The following is a 15,587-nucleotide window of genomic DNA, read 5'->3' on the forward strand; positions in this document are numbered from 1 at the left end:
GTTTAGTACTTCAGTAGTTTTGCTCTCCTGAGTATAGGTCAAGTCTTGGAAAAACATCAACTCTGAGGTCACATAGAATAAATTTGCAACACTAGAAAAAAAAAAGAATCCCTTATCATTACAGTCTAGTTTCTTTTCTAGTGCCACCAGATGTCAGTGTAACCACAGGACCAGAGAAATACATAATAGATAAAATGGCTGTGAACCATTCTTTTTTGCTTTGTGAAAGATGTAGGGAAGAAGTTTCATTCAAATTAAATTACAGTGGAAAGATTATTTTATTGTTGAGTTATATAGAAAAATGAAGTGCATAATGGAGAATAGAGTACATGTAGAATTTTAAAAAACATAGATACAATTAAAAATTAAAAATAAATCAAAAGTGTGAATAGAATTTGTTGGTGATCTCTGAGGTTCTCAAAATGGCCATTCTGCCACTATAACTAGAGGAAATGGGCAGCCTGTGGTTAAACTGTTCATTATAGCCTTACTGACCATGTTGTTTCTCAGTAGAACTACTTTCAAAATCTGAGCTTCAGAATGAAAGAGTATTGCTAGCTTACAGATGAAAAACTCAGCTCACTATAGTTTGCATTTGGTATAGAATTTGTTTACAGTAATTTCCTAGAACACATTGTCACATTAGGTATTTTTTCCAAAAGAGCATACAGTAGGATAATTACATTTTCTTTTTTCCTTCTTCTTCTTCTTCTTTTTTTTTTTTTAAGGGCTGCACCTGCGGCATATGGAAGTTCCCAGGCTAGGTGTCAAATCGGAGCTCCAGCTGCTGGCCTCTGCCAAAGCCACAGCAATGCCTGAATCCAAGCCATATCTGCAACCTACACCACAACTTGTGGCAACACTGGATCCTTAACCCACTGAGTGAGGGTGGGGATCGAACCTGAGTCCTCATGTATACTACTCAGGTTCTTAACCCGCTAAGCCACAGTTCCATTTTTTTCTTTTTCAAAAATTTTATTTAAGTGTAATTGATTTGTAATACTGTGTTAATTTCTGCTATACAGCAAAGTGATTCAGTTATTCATATACACTTATCCATTCTTTTTCAGATTCTTTTCCCATGTAGGTTATCACAGAATATTGAGTAGAGTGTGCTGGTGCTAGACAGCAGGTCCCCTTTGACATCCATTCCATACACAGTAGTGTGCCATATGCCAATCCCAAACTCCTAGTCCTTCCCTTTCCCCTGTTTGTCCCCTTTGGTAACCATAAGCTTGTTTTGAATTCCTTCCCTTTCCTCTGTCTGTCCCCTTTGGTAACCATAAGCTTGTTTTGAAGTCTGTGAGTCTGTTTCTGTATTGTCAATAAGTTCATTTGTATCATTTTTAATATTCCACATATAAGTAATATCATACAATATTTATCTTTGTCTCACTTCACTTGATATGATAATCTCTAGTTGCATCTATGTTGCTGCAAATGGCATTATTTCATTCTTTTTATGGCTGAATTAATATTCTATTGCATATATATACACCACGTCTTAATCCATTCATCTGTCGATGGACATTTAGGTTGTTTCCATATCTTGGCTATTGTAAATAGTGCTACAGTGAATATTGGATTGCTTGTATCTTTTCTAACTGCGATTTTCTCCAGATATATACCCAGGAATGGGATTGCAGGATCATATGGTCATTCTGTTTTTAGTTTCTGAGGAACCTCCATACTGTTTTCCATAGTGGTTGTACTAATTTACATTCCCTCCAACAATGTAGGAGGATTCCCTTTTCTCCACACCTTTCACGGCATTTTATTGCTTGTAGACTTTGTGATGGTGGCCATTCTGACTGGTGTGAGGTGATACCTCATGGTAGTTTTGATTTGAATTTCTCTAATCATTAGCGATGTTGTGTATTTTTTCATGTGCCTATTGGCCTTGTGTGTTCTGTCCATTTTTTTGGTGTGTGTGTGTGTTTGCTATTTCTTGGGCCACTCCCGTGGCATATGAAGGTTCCCAGGCTAGGGGTTGAATCGGAGCTGTAGCCTCAGGCCTACGCCAGAGCCACAGCAACGCGGGATCCGAGCTGCATCTGCAACCTACACCACAGCTCACGGCAACGCTGGATCGTTAACCCACTGAGCAAGGGCAGGGACCGAACCCGCAACCTCATGGTTCCTAGTCGGATTTGTTAACCACTACGCCACGATGGGAACTCCTGTCCATTTTTTGATTGGGTTGTTTGTTTGATATTGAGCTACATGAGTTGTTTTATATATTTTGGAGATTAAAATCCCTTGTCAGGGATGTCCCTTGCTACACTTGGCAAATATTTTCTCCCAGATAATTATATTTTAAAAAGTCCCTCCTTTAGAAATTTTTTCTTTAATGAATGCTTCATTAAATAATGGTCATTGTTCACTCTTCCTAATTAGAGTTTACTATTTCTAGTTAGATTTGTTACTTACACATATGTATAGGTCTGCCATATTTCTCTCAGATTAGAATCTTATGTTGAGTCCATGTACGCCTTCATGAAATCTTCATGAGGGGCTTATGACTACACTCAAGTGTGCGATATGCCTCAACTGAGTTTTGATTTTCATTATAAGTTTTCTTTGAGTCAATGGTTGCTTCCATTTCCTTGATTTCTTCTTTTCAACAATGTTTTGTTATTCAGGTTATCTTATTCCAGATTACTTCTTTTTGCTTTCTTCTTTTTCCCTCTTAAATATAAGAAATAGGGAAATGAATTTTTTAAAAAATATAAATGTCTCCCTAGAAATTATTGCAGGAGATGATGTTCCTATATTATTCTTGCTTTCTTAGACTTTTTGCTCTTAAAGGTTTCTTCAGGACTATCTGACCTGTTGAGGAAAGGGCAGTGTCTCTACCATCAGTCTGGTTTTTCTTTTCCGCTGTTTCATCTAGAGTCTTGTAGACAATACCTCTTTCCATTGAAGGGGAAAAAGCCTTTCTCCCATATCTCTGTGTACTTCAGGTACTTTGAGCTCTGTCTTCCAAAACGGGGTGTTTTATTTCATCCTTACTCTTTGTCCTTGGGCTCTGGTCTCTGTTGGATGCCAATGTAATACCAGATCCTATGATTCTCCTTTCTTTTTCTCTCTGGGAATCCACAGTACTTCCATGTTCCAAAATTACTCATTTCCTTTCTCTTCTTGAACATCTGCCACAAACCATAGCAGCCACAACAAATGGGCTGGCTACCTGTCCTCATTTCCAGGCATGCATCTTATAGGTAGCTATGCCTCATATTCTAGATTAAATTCTAATTCAGTCAGATTGTAAGCTCTAGACCAGAGCTGTCCAGTAGAACTAGGAAGTGTCCTATGGCTACACTGTCCAGTATGATAGTCACTAGCCAAGTGTGGCTCTTTAGCACTACCAGTGAGGCTGGTTTGGTTGAGGTACTCAGATTTTCATTTAATTTAAATTTAATTAATTAGCCTTGCATGGCTACTGGCTTCTGTGTTGCAGAGTGCAGCTCTTTATGCATCCTTAACTGAGCAATAGTCCTCTTCTGTCTTTTGAGTGTTGTTCTCCTTTGCTATAGCCTATCGTACTAGGCAGGTACCATGTAGAGAGGTGAAGGAGCAAAGAGACACCAGCTTAGCCAAGTAGCTTTGCTTATCAATGGGATGGTAGAAGTTGCAGCTGAATTTCCCTAATTGATTAGATGATTATCAGGGTTCTGAGCTCTAAACAATCTAAGGAAATGTCTTTAGGGTCTGTGAAAACTTGGACAGGAAGTGGAAAGACAAGAAAGAGTATAAAGTTTCTGTGTTAATAGCATCTCTCTACCTGTAGACCCAGTTTTGTTTTTTGGAAGAGAGAACAATCTGGCAAATGAATGACTATTCATATAGTTAGTGTCTTTGGAAAGAAAGAGGATTATGGGCTTTGGGTTACCTTTTTTTTATTTGGCTGCACCTGTGGCATGTGGAAGTTCCCCAGCCAGGGACTGAACCTGCAACACAGCACCAATGTGAGCCTCTGCAGTGATGCCAGATCCTTAACCCATTGCACCACAAGGGAACTCCCTGGGTTACTTTTTTGAGGATGGAAAATAATGTATTTGTTTGTAACACAAGATCAGTATGGCTGTGGAGGAAGAATGATAACCATAAGCATTCATTTAAACTAATAAAACTTGATGGAACTCCATGGAGGATAATATGAGAAAAGGAATGTTTATACATGTATGACTGGGTCACTTTGCTGTTCAGAAATTGAAAGAACATTGTAAATCAACTAATAAAAAATTTAAAAATTAATAAAACTATTTTTAGATAATTATCATGGAAGCAGCAAATTGAACAATAAATAGGGAAAACTTGAGGGTCTAGACTCTCACTTTGAGAGGACTTGGATGTGTAGTTCTTCTAGTGCTGGATGGCAGTTACAGTTAATTGGGTTGTTGGACAAAAGGATTGATCCTGTAAAGGGAAGAAGCTGTCCTTAGGGTACATGGCCTGAAGGTTACCAATCGGAGTTTAGTCAGAAAATTGTATTAGTCTTAAGCGAATTGTAATTATGGCCTAACTTCTCATATTGAAAGGTTGACCCTCTGAGTATGCTATTTGTAGAGTGTATTAGGAAAAGAAGTTGACCGTTGTATATCAGGAAAGGGGTAAGGGGGACTGAAGGAGGGAAAGAAGGAACATTTATTGAGCACCTACTGTATTTTCTTATATTAATTATTCAATCAACATAAAAGCCCATAGATAAGTAGATTATCCTTATTTTATAAGTGTAAATGAGGTTGAGAGAATAACTTGCTTACAGGTGGACAGAGTGTCTGACTAGACAGTCTGTGTTCTTTCCATTAGAGGTAGGGCACCACCTTGATCCCAAATTATAATTCAGATGTATTTTAAACATCTGAGCATTTGTTTCATGAACTAGTAGGTGGCAAATTCAGGGGTGGAATTAATTGTTTTTAGGTGGAGATTTTTATTTGCATGACTGGGTGGTAGAGGGGCTTCTGGGAGATCAGCCCTAGTGTTCCAGCTTCAGGGATTTATATTTGAGCCCTGTAGCGAGAAGCACTGAAGGCAGAAACTGAAGGATCTGTTTCTGTGAGCAACTCTGAGAAACTTCAGGGTATGAGTAACCCTGCTCTGTAGGAGGCCCGGTGTCAGAGCATGTGGCAAGTTAGGGAACAGGAGTATGCAAGATGCCAAAGTGATGCAGGTTAGGGAACGGGTTCTCCACGGCTGCTCAGATGTATCACGTTGCCTGCTATACAGCAGCACTGCCGGGAAACCAGCATCACTTTGGTATCTTGCATATTCAGAATTGAGAGATAAAGGACACCTGTGGTCTGGATGACATCATTTTCATTGGCACTGTGCCAGTTATAGATCTCAAGTGCCTTTTACAATTGTTGACATCAGGAAGGTATCTCAGAGAAGATGACAGGATTATCTAGGAGAACATTGGTGGGGTAAGATTTGTTGGCAGATGCGGCTTCATGAGCTGGTAAAGAATACTAAAAACTTTTATTCTGGAACATTTCAAATATATACAGGATTAGAGAACATAATATAATGAACTCCTATGTAACATCAGCCAGCTATAGCTGTTATTAAATTGTTTCTTCTGTAACCCCAATGTCAGGCTATGGAACTTTAGTTTACAATCAACACTACTTCACTTGTATACCCAGGCTAATGAGTCCCAAAGGAACTCAGGATAAAAACAGTATTTTATTTATTCATTCATACCTCAACTACTTCCAAAGAGAGTTTAAAGTGACTGATGATTAAGGTTAAGAGTAAACACTACACACCTACCAGAATGCCTAAAAAGAAAACAACTGAAAATGCCAAGTATTTGTAAGGATGTAAGCAACCAGAAGATAGATTGCTGGTGGGAGTGTGAATTGGTATAGCCACTTTGGAAAACTGTGTTTGGAAGACTTTACCAAAACTGAGTATGTATATACTCTGTTCCAGTATTTCAATTCCTCAGCATATATTCAACATTAATGGGTATCAGTGTTCACTAAAAGACAAGTACCAGAATATTCTCATTGTAGCATGCTGTAACAGCCCCAAACAAGAAGCTATCCAAAGAGCATCTACCAGTAATAGAATGGATAATCGTGTGCTGTTTACACAGTGGAATACTATACAGCAATGAAAATGAATGATCTTCAACTAGAGGAAACAAGATTGATAAATCTTACATACATAATGTTGAAGCTAGATTTAATAGAGTACAGATCTTCCTCAACTTAGCATGGGGTTATATCCCAAGAAAACCATTGTAAGTTGAAAATATTGTAAGTTGAAAATTCACCTAACTTACTGAACATCATAGCTTAGCCTAGCCTACCTTAAATGTGCTCAGAATACTTACATTAGCATGCAGTTAAGCTCAAGCATCTAACATAAAGTCTATTTTATAATAAAGTGTTGACTGTCTCATGTATTTTGTTGAACCTGTTCTGAAGGTGAAAAACAGAATGGTTGTGTGGGTACAGAATGATTGTGAGTGTATCAATAATTTATCCTTGTGGTTGTGTGGTTGACTGGGAGCTGCAGCTTGCTGCTACTGCCCAGCATGTGAGAGATGATCATACTGCATACCACTAGCCAAGGAAAGTATCAAAATTCAAAATTTGAAGTACAGTTTCTACTGAATGTATATCCCTTTCATACCATTGTAAAGTTCAAAAATTGTTAAGTCACACCATCTTAAATTATAGACTGTCTGCATTTATTTTCTGGCCCTTTACAGAAACAGTTGGCTGACTCCTGTTCTTGTTAATATTAACAGGTATAGGTGAGGCAATCCTAACTAACAGCCGGGAAACCTGGGCTTTGGTCTGATAGGCATTAGCTCTGTGACTTTGGGCAGACCACTCAAGCTCCTCAGGATTTATGTTCTGAACAAGCAGGTGATGAGCTGTGCCCCTAGGAGTAGCTCCAGCTGAAAATTCACTTTTTTTCTTCAACAGAAGACCCTAACTCCTTGCCAAGGCTTATAAAATTGGTCTCTTTTTTTACCCTTCTCTTGCTTTATTTCCTCTCCCTAACTACACTTCAGCCCCACTGGCCATCTTGCTATTCCTCATACATACTCAACTTTTTCCTACCTCACTTTATTCTTCCTATTTCCTTCTTTTGGAGTACTCTTCTTCCACCTCTTTGCATGGCTTACTGCTTCTTATCTCTCATTTTGCTGTTTCAAAGAGATGACCTTTATCCCCTTTTTGTAACAAAGCACTGTCATACTCAGTCACTGCCTGCTACTTTACCTAGTTAATTTCTTTCATAGTACTTTTATCAGAACTTATTTATCAGTGTGCTTGTTTATTATCGATTTCTCCCACTAGAGTGGAAGTTCCATGAAGGCAGCCAGTTTTAGATCTGGTTTACTGCTATACCCTTTGTCCTTGGTACAGTCCCTGGCACCGTTGATTGAGGGTTAATTATTTAATTATTGCATAGTCTTACAGGACATGGTACAATGGTAGATTTTACTTTAAATGCAGATAGCCCTGAAAAAAAGGAAGGAAGTTCCCAGGCTAGGGGTTGAAGTGGAGCTGCAGCTGAGGCCTATGCCACAGCTGCGGCAACACGGGATCCGAGCCACATTGGCAACCTATGCTGCAGGTTGTAGCGGTGCTGGATCCTTAACCCACTGAGTGAGGCCAGGGAACAAACCATGGGGATGTTGTCAGATCCTTGACCTGCTGAGCCACAATGGGTACTCCCATGAAAAAAAGAACTTAAGCTTCTCTTATAACTAAGTTGATTTCAGTGGCTTGTTTGCAGCCCCTTTTATAATCATTTAAATTCTTCCACAGAGCTGTCAGGTATGTTTATATAATCATCCTTAATTTAAATAGAATGTGAAGTCATAGTGTAGTGACTTCTTCCAAAGCACTGTGGTTTGCTCATTTTCTGGGATCTATAAGTTGATGTGATTTTGTTTTTGTTTTTAAAATCAAATTTTGGAAGATTTCAGACGTATTTCTTCAGATATATTTTTGCTGCCCAATTCTTACTGTCTTCTCCTTCTGGGACTATAATTAATGTGTGTTAGAGTGTTTGCTGTTGTTGCACAGGTCCCTGCTGTACAGTTGTTTTTCTTTTTCTTTTTTTTCTCTCAGTTCTTTAGATTGGATGATTTATATTGGCTTCCTTAAGTTCATTGACTCTTCTACCATCTCTGATCTTCTAAGCTCATCCATTTCTTTTTTCAGTTCTAGAATTTCCATTTGCTTTTTTTTCCTTTTTTTTAAACACTTCCATTTCTCTGTTCAGATTCTCTATGTATGCCTGTTTGTATACTATAGTAAAATCTTGGACATATTTTCCCTATGTTTTTAAAGCATATTTGTAGTAGCTCCTGTAGTTAATCCATTAAATCCAATATCTGGGCCATCTCGGGATCAGTTTCTGCTCGCTACTTTCTGACTTTTATACTGGGCATTGTAGGTAGTGTTATAAAGACTTGAATTCTGTTATCCTTTGAGCAATGTAAATTTTTTTTCTTTTTTTTTTTCAGCAGGGTTTTTCTTTTTTGTCTTTTTTTTAGGGTCATACCCACAGCATATGGAGGTTCCCAGGCTAGGGGTCTACAGTTGCTGGCCTACACCACAGCTCACAGAAATGCTGGATCCTTAACACACTGAGCAAGGCTAGGGATCGAACCTGCATCCTCATGGATACTAGTCAGATTCATTTCCACTGAGCCACGACAGGAACTCTGATTTTTTTTTTTTCTTTTTATAGTAGGTAAATTATGTACTGTTTCATCACCTTGAACTTGTTTAGGTTTTGTTTTATGCTTTGTTAGACTGGATCTGTGAAGAGCTTAAGCTATTTCCTCACTTTAACTCCCAGGCAGGACTCAACTCTCAACCTCTGCCTCCTTCCTGATCAGGGTTTATGTTAGGTTTAGTTAGAGCAGGTCTGGATTAGGCCTTAGTCTCAGATATGGCCTTTATGCTAGGACTCTGCCTTTGGCTGTCTCTGCTGGATGCCCAGGGTGTTAATGAGGTATGAGTTCCACCCCTCTGACTAAGCCAGAAATTGCCCCTCAGCACTGTTTGACCTCTACTTAGCTCTGTTCCATTTTTTACCCTGTAGAAATTCTCTGGTAAGCTTCCTCTTACCTTTACATGTGTATCCCAGACCTCAGGTGAGGATTCTTGGAGAACTTCTACAGTAGGACCCTCCCTCTTCACAGTTCTTTCTTCTCTTCAGCTTTGCCCCTCCTATTTCAACTGCCTGTACTCTCATGTCCTACTTCTTAGCTTAGCAGACTGCTCTACTCTGCTTGGACTGTTTCCTGTGCTTGGAGCACACCTTCCCCTTGCTCTGCTTGGTCTTGAGCTCACTGCACCATAATCCAGAAACGTCCCCAGGTAGAGAGCCAGGGTGGTCACAGGACTCACCTCATGTGATTCCCTTTCCTTAGGAATCAGTCTTCTGCCTTTTGTTTAATGCTAGAAAGAGTTGCTTTATATATATTCCCTACTCTTATAATAATTTTATAGCATTGTGGCTAGTTTGGTGCTAGTTATATTGTCATATCCAGAAGTATAATTTTGAAGCCTATTTTCTTTTAGATGTTGATATTTCCGAACACTTAGAGTTGTAAGAAGTCATTGTAATGTCTCATAACTACAGCATTCACAGTATACCTAATTTGCTAATGGTGTGTGTATATGTGCGTACTTACTTTGTTAATGCTATCAGGCTTTCTTCTTGCATTCTGTTTTTTTCACTAACACCTCCAGAATTGCCCACCTTCTTAGCAAAGTTTTGTGTTAAATAATATTCTGGAAAGTTTAGCTCCACTAGTTTGTTATATCAATTTAATAACATTATACCTGTGTTCATCTTTACTAGGTAGGATTTATAAACTGTTATATGTGCATGATATTAGACTACACATATCCAGTGCTAGAGTTAAATTAGATATTTGATGAAATTAGTAAAAGAGCACACGGTTTTTAGGTCTCTGTAAACATGCAAATTATTCCTTTGAACGATCTACTTTACCAGCAACTTGGGAGTCCTTAAGTTTCAGGTACTATATAGTTAAGTAGTATGCATTTGCTTCACAACACACTTAAGTTTATGTGGAGTCCCCTCTTAGTTGAAATAAGCAGGGTTTTTACTATATTGTCATTGGTTGATAAAAGAACATCACTTTGGAGTTCCTGTTGTGGCTCAGTGGTTAATGAATTCGACTGGGAACCATGAGGTTGTGGTTCAATCCCTGGCCTTGCTCAGTGGGTTAAGGATCTGGTGTTGCCGTTGAGCTGTGGTATAGGTTGCAGACACAGCTCAGATCCCGAGTTGCTGTGGCTCTGGTGTAGGCCAGTGGCCACAGCTCCGATTTGACCCCTAGCCTGGGAATCTCCATATGCCGTGGGAGTGGCCCTAGAAAAGGCAAAAAGACAAAAAAAAGACCAAAAAAAAAAAGAACATTTTAACATTGATTGCTTTTTATGGTGGTGAAAATATTTAAGATGCAGACTTGCAGTATTGTGTTTTCAACTTGCTTGTCAGTTACTATTATCATTTGTGGTCAAATGGTAATAGCAAGTCTTTCAATTCTTTTGGACTGTTTCTCCAGACTGGTACTCTTTCTTCTGACCTGTTCATCTCATCTCCCTCCCAGTTGGATTTTTAAGAAAATAGGCACTTACTGTCTCCATTATCAGAATAAATGTTTGCCTCTTGCTTCTAGTTTATCTTTTAAGATGTAGTTGAAAGTAATTTTATATGTGTACCCAAAATATGTATATATTAATGAGTTTCTGCTAAGACAATTGTGATATTTGGGCATTGGGCATCTTTTTTTTTTTTTTTTTGTCTTTTTGCCATTTCTTGGGCCGCTCCAGCGACATATGGAGGTTCCCAGGCTAGGGGTCAAATCGGAGCTGTAGCCGCCGGCCTACGCCAGAGCCACAGCAACGCAAGATCCGAGCCGTGTCTGCAACCTACACCACAGCTCACGGCAACGCCGGATCGTTAACCTACTGAGCAAGGGCAGGGACCGAACCCTCAACATCATGGTTCCTAGTCGGATTCGTTAACCACTGCGCCACGACGGGAACTCCTGGGCATCTTTTAAGATGTAGTTGAAAGTAAGTTTATATATGTACCCAAAAGATGTATATATTAATGGGTTTCTGCTAAGACAATTGTGATATTTGGGCATTGCATAAGGAGGACGTATGTGTTTTCATTTGTTAATAGCAATGATCACAGTATTGTGAGTTCTAAGGCGGATAAGTGATGAGAGCATCACCAAAGTGCCCAGTCCTACAAACATACCTTTTTACTGACAATAATTTTTTTGACTACTGTATTGCAGCTGTTGAAAATGGACAGATAGATGTGTTAAGGCTGCTGCTCCGATATGGAGCAAATGTTAATGGATCCCATTCTATGTGTGGATGGAACACCTTGCACCAGGCTACTTTTCAGGTAACCTCTGAATTTATTATTTCATTTCCATGTAAATTGTGTGTTTTACCCTTTTAAAAATGACAGTTCTATACAGTTTTTGCTTCCTACTTGCCTGTGATTTATGATGGTTAGTGCAGTACAGAAAAGGCAGTCTAAATGCTAATGATCATTCTGAATAAGCCAACTGCTCTAGTAGTTCTAGCAGCTATGGGCTGCAAGGATTATCTAAGTTTTTCAAATGTTGATAGCGTTAAGAGGCCATGAGAATATTTGGGATATAAATTGATAGCAAGCAGTGGCTTATTTTATTTATAGCACTGTGTTTAGAAACTGATGACATGTAATGTTTGGACTTGCTAGCTAATTTTGTAGGATTTTATAAGAATTATAATTCCTAGAGATCAGTGTTTCATTTGTTTATGTTTAGTGGGCTAGCTAAAGGTACAAAATAATCTGATTGTTTAACACTTTCTTCCCACTCACTGGTATACTTTAAAAAAAGAGTTTCCCTTTAGCGAGTATAGAAAACATGCATACACAACAATAAGAAAAGAGATATCTTCTATTTTCTTTCTTATTAAAATATGAATCTGTGCCTTAGGAAAATGCTGAGATCATAAAATTACTTCTTAAAAAAGGAGCAAACAAGGAATGCCAGGATGACTTTGGAATCACACCTTTATTTGTGGCTGCTCAGTATGGCAAGCTAGAAAGCTTGAGCATACTTATTTCATCGGGTAAGACTAATCCATTAGCCTTTGCACTGTTAAGATCATGAGTTTTAACTTTTTAATGTTCCCTAGAAAGAGTAATTCTTGACCAGATATAAATCAGGTTCTGAAATTTATGGTTTCATGTTAGTGGTAAATAAGAATACATACAAGGTAACTTACAAGCCTGGTTACTAAGTCTCAATTACTAGCATAATGCAATGCACAGCTACTAATTTATCTGAGTAGGACCATAATGATCTCACTAAAACAGGTTTATTGGCAGGTTGAATCAATAGGGCTGTCCTTTATTATAGGGACCTGAGTGGTTCCAGCTTTCTAGGGTTTAAGACTTGATATAGGCTTAATTCATTTGTTAGATAGCTACTTTGTATATTAACCCCTTGAGTTGTATGTTTTGATCAATTGTGTGATATTTAAGGTTTATTTCAAAGCATATTTACACTGTACTATGTTATAGCAACATAAACCTGCTAAAGCTTTCTCAGCAACAGTCATTACACATTCAGCATGCTTAATGTGACATTTCTGTGACCAGAAAAGTTTGTTATGTAAGGGCTTTTCAGTTCTTCCAAACACTGCATGTGCACACAGTGCTGACCTGATGAAGCATGGACAGTCAAGAGCAGATGGAAAATATACCAGATTTGCCCGCACGAAATTTTTTTTTAATAAAACTGGGCTTTTCGCATATCTTCTATAATACCTAAGCTTTTAATAAATTGCCAAAACAAAATTTATTCAGACAGCAGAGCATATAGTTTCTTATTTCTGCTTTCTCCTTACAAACCTTCAAATACTCAAGCTGAAGTAGGAAGCAGAAGAAACCAGCATACATTAAGTGTTGAATTAAGATATCTGTTACAAATATTGAGTCTGTAAATCTTTAGAGTTGATAGAATCCCCAAATCATTTATTCAAGCATGTATTTTTATTTTATTAAGAATCCCAGACCCTGAGCATTAATTGCCTTGCCAAAGATCTAGACAGTATTCCCTGGCAGATCAGGGCTTGGACCCAAGACTTTTGATTTCTTATCTACCTTCCTCTATGTTGTAATTTCACTTTATGACTTCTAGTGCTATATGTTCCAATTACTAGTGTGTAACTAATATTTAGAATAAGATAGGTTAAACTGCAGTTTAGTAGCTCCTCATGCTGAGCCTGTCTCCTGGAACACTAAGCACCTGTTTTGTTTTTCTATGTTTTTTTTTTCCTTCTCCTCTCTGAATAGTTAGGAACAGCAAGTTGAAAAGGTATGTAGGTATATTTATAATGTAACATGTTTTTAACTCTTTAAAATGACTTTACTTTCAGTGAATTATCTGTCATTTTCTCAACTTTTCTACCTGTAATCTTACGATGACTGGTTCCTTATTCTTTCTTTTTTTTTTCTTTTTGTCTTTTTGCCTTTTTCTAGAGCCGCACCTGTGGCATATGGAGGTTCCCAGGCTAGGGGTCTAATTGGAGCTGTAGCTGCCGGCCTACGCCAGAGCCACAGCAACACAGGATCTGAGCCTGGTCTGTGACCCACACCACAGCTCACGGCAATGCCGGGTCCTCAACTCACTGAGCAAGGGTAGGGATCGGACCTGCAACCTCATGGTTCCTAGTCGGATTCATTAGCCACTGCGCCACGTCCGGAACTCCCCCTTATTCTTTCCTGTATATGGTGATTGTCAATCAAAACAAAACATTGCTGGAGTTCCTTTTGTGGCTCAGGAGGTTAAGGACCTGATGTTGTCCCTCAGAGAATGCAGGTTCAATCCGTGGCCTTGCTCAGTGGGTTAAGGATCTGGTGTTGCTACAAGTTGCAGTGTAGGTCCCAGATGCCACTCAGATCTAGTGTTGCTGTGGCTGTGGTGTAGGCTGGCAGCTGCAGCTGTGATTTGACCCATGGCCCAGGAACTTCCTAATGTTGTGGCCATAGAAAGAAAAGAAAAACCCAAAACATTGCTTAAAAAGAAAGTTAAGTAGGTTTCATCCTTGATTTAATCTTTTCTCAGTTATAGTGTTCATTTCTTTCTGAAGCTGACAATAGTGGAGCATCATCTTATACAAATCAATAAGATTCTACTTATCTAGACATGTTGACTATCCAGTTGGAATTTCTGACAGTTCCATAACTCTAACTTACCATTTTTGTTTTGCATTGTTTTTACCCATCTCAGGGCTTTGGTTTATCCAAGAAGTCTTTATAGAACATCCTTTTAAATAAAAACTAATCTTTTCCCCCTTGATAATGATAATTTTTCCACTGAGATGTATTCCCGAAATTTAAAAATTCTCATGGTTATGTATTAACACCATACTTAGCATACCTAACACATTATTTGCCAATGAGAAAAGTTTTAGGAAGTCTGCTTTTTTTTTGAAACCACAGAAATTGAGGTCACTTTAAACTTTTTCACATCTTTATGCATTGATGTGTAAATAATTGATTAGATTTATGCTTTAAAAATCAGCTCAGAAATCCATTTAAATTGACGTTTTTCCTTCTATTGTGAGCTTTGTTATGCACTAGTCATGAAGAAAAGGGATGTAATGAAGAGTATAGTCAACATTAGTTTAAAGGTGTAGCCTCCATGTATGTCATGTCTACTGGAATTTTTTTTTTACAAATCTTAGCCTGAATCTTAGCGGCATTTATAAACTCTCGCAATTGAGGTTTTTCTTACCTTTCAGTAACAATCAGAAATGTTGTCCGTATTTGGTCGTTTGCATTTTTCCTTTTTTAAATGATTGCTTATTGAGCCCTCAGAGTACTTGTCAGAGGAAGGATTGAAATGAAACCCTTAACTGAATAAGAATTTTATTTTAGAAAGGGAATGTGAATATATATATATGACTGGGTCACTTTGTTGTACAGCAGAAGTTGGCACAACATTGTAAATCAACTATACTATTAGTTAAAAAATACAATTAATTTAAAAAACTCAAAAAAAGATTTTCATTTTAGCTTAAAAATAAATTATAAAATATTAATCACTTGTTTCATTGTTGTCATAAAAGTAAAAACAATGTAGGTGATTACCATAAGTTATGAAAATTATGTTTCAACAACAATATCCACTAAGGGGGAAAAGTCATTGTACTATGAAAACCTATTAAGGCAGCTGCTTTGAAGTTTTTGTTAAGTATCATGTTTTTTTCCATAAATGAGAGTTATCTGTTAAATGTTTTATTTTAGGTGCAAATGTCAATTGTCAAGCCTTGGATAAAGCTACTCCCTTATTCATTGCTGCTCAAGAGGGCCACACAAAATGTGTGGAGCTTTTGCTGTCCAGTGGGGCAGATCCTGATCTTTACTGTAATGAGGATAATTGGCAGTTACCTATTCATGCAGCTGCACAAATGGGCCATATAAAGTAAGTGTTATAAACAGAAAATAAAAATGGTCTCATATTTCAAAGATAATACAGAATAGATCTT

General features: G+C 38.0%; 1 protein-coding gene across 4 annotated transcripts in view; it reads left to right on the forward strand.

The window, feature by feature from the left end:
- Window positions 1–15,587, forward strand: part of ASB3 (ankyrin repeat and SOCS box containing 3) — a 114,887-nt gene that overhangs the window by 48,649 nt on the left and 50,651 nt on the right. For all 4 annotated transcript variants that reach the window (XM_047782090.1, XM_047782093.1, XM_047782092.1 and 1 more), the window contains exons 4-6: window positions 11,330–11,442; window positions 12,026–12,161; window positions 15,346–15,523. In XM_047782090.1, the coding sequence (XP_047638046.1) occupies window positions 11,330–11,442; window positions 12,026–12,161; window positions 15,346–15,523 (427 nt within the window). The remainder of the gene's footprint in view (window positions 1–11,329; window positions 11,443–12,025; window positions 12,162–15,345; window positions 15,524–15,587) is intronic.

The sequence above is a fragment of the Phacochoerus africanus genome, chromosome 5 (assembly GCF_016906955.1).
Source record: "Phacochoerus africanus isolate WHEZ1 chromosome 5, ROS_Pafr_v1, whole genome shotgun sequence".
Classification (NCBI taxonomy): Eukaryota; Metazoa; Chordata; class Mammalia; order Artiodactyla; family Suidae; genus Phacochoerus; species Phacochoerus africanus.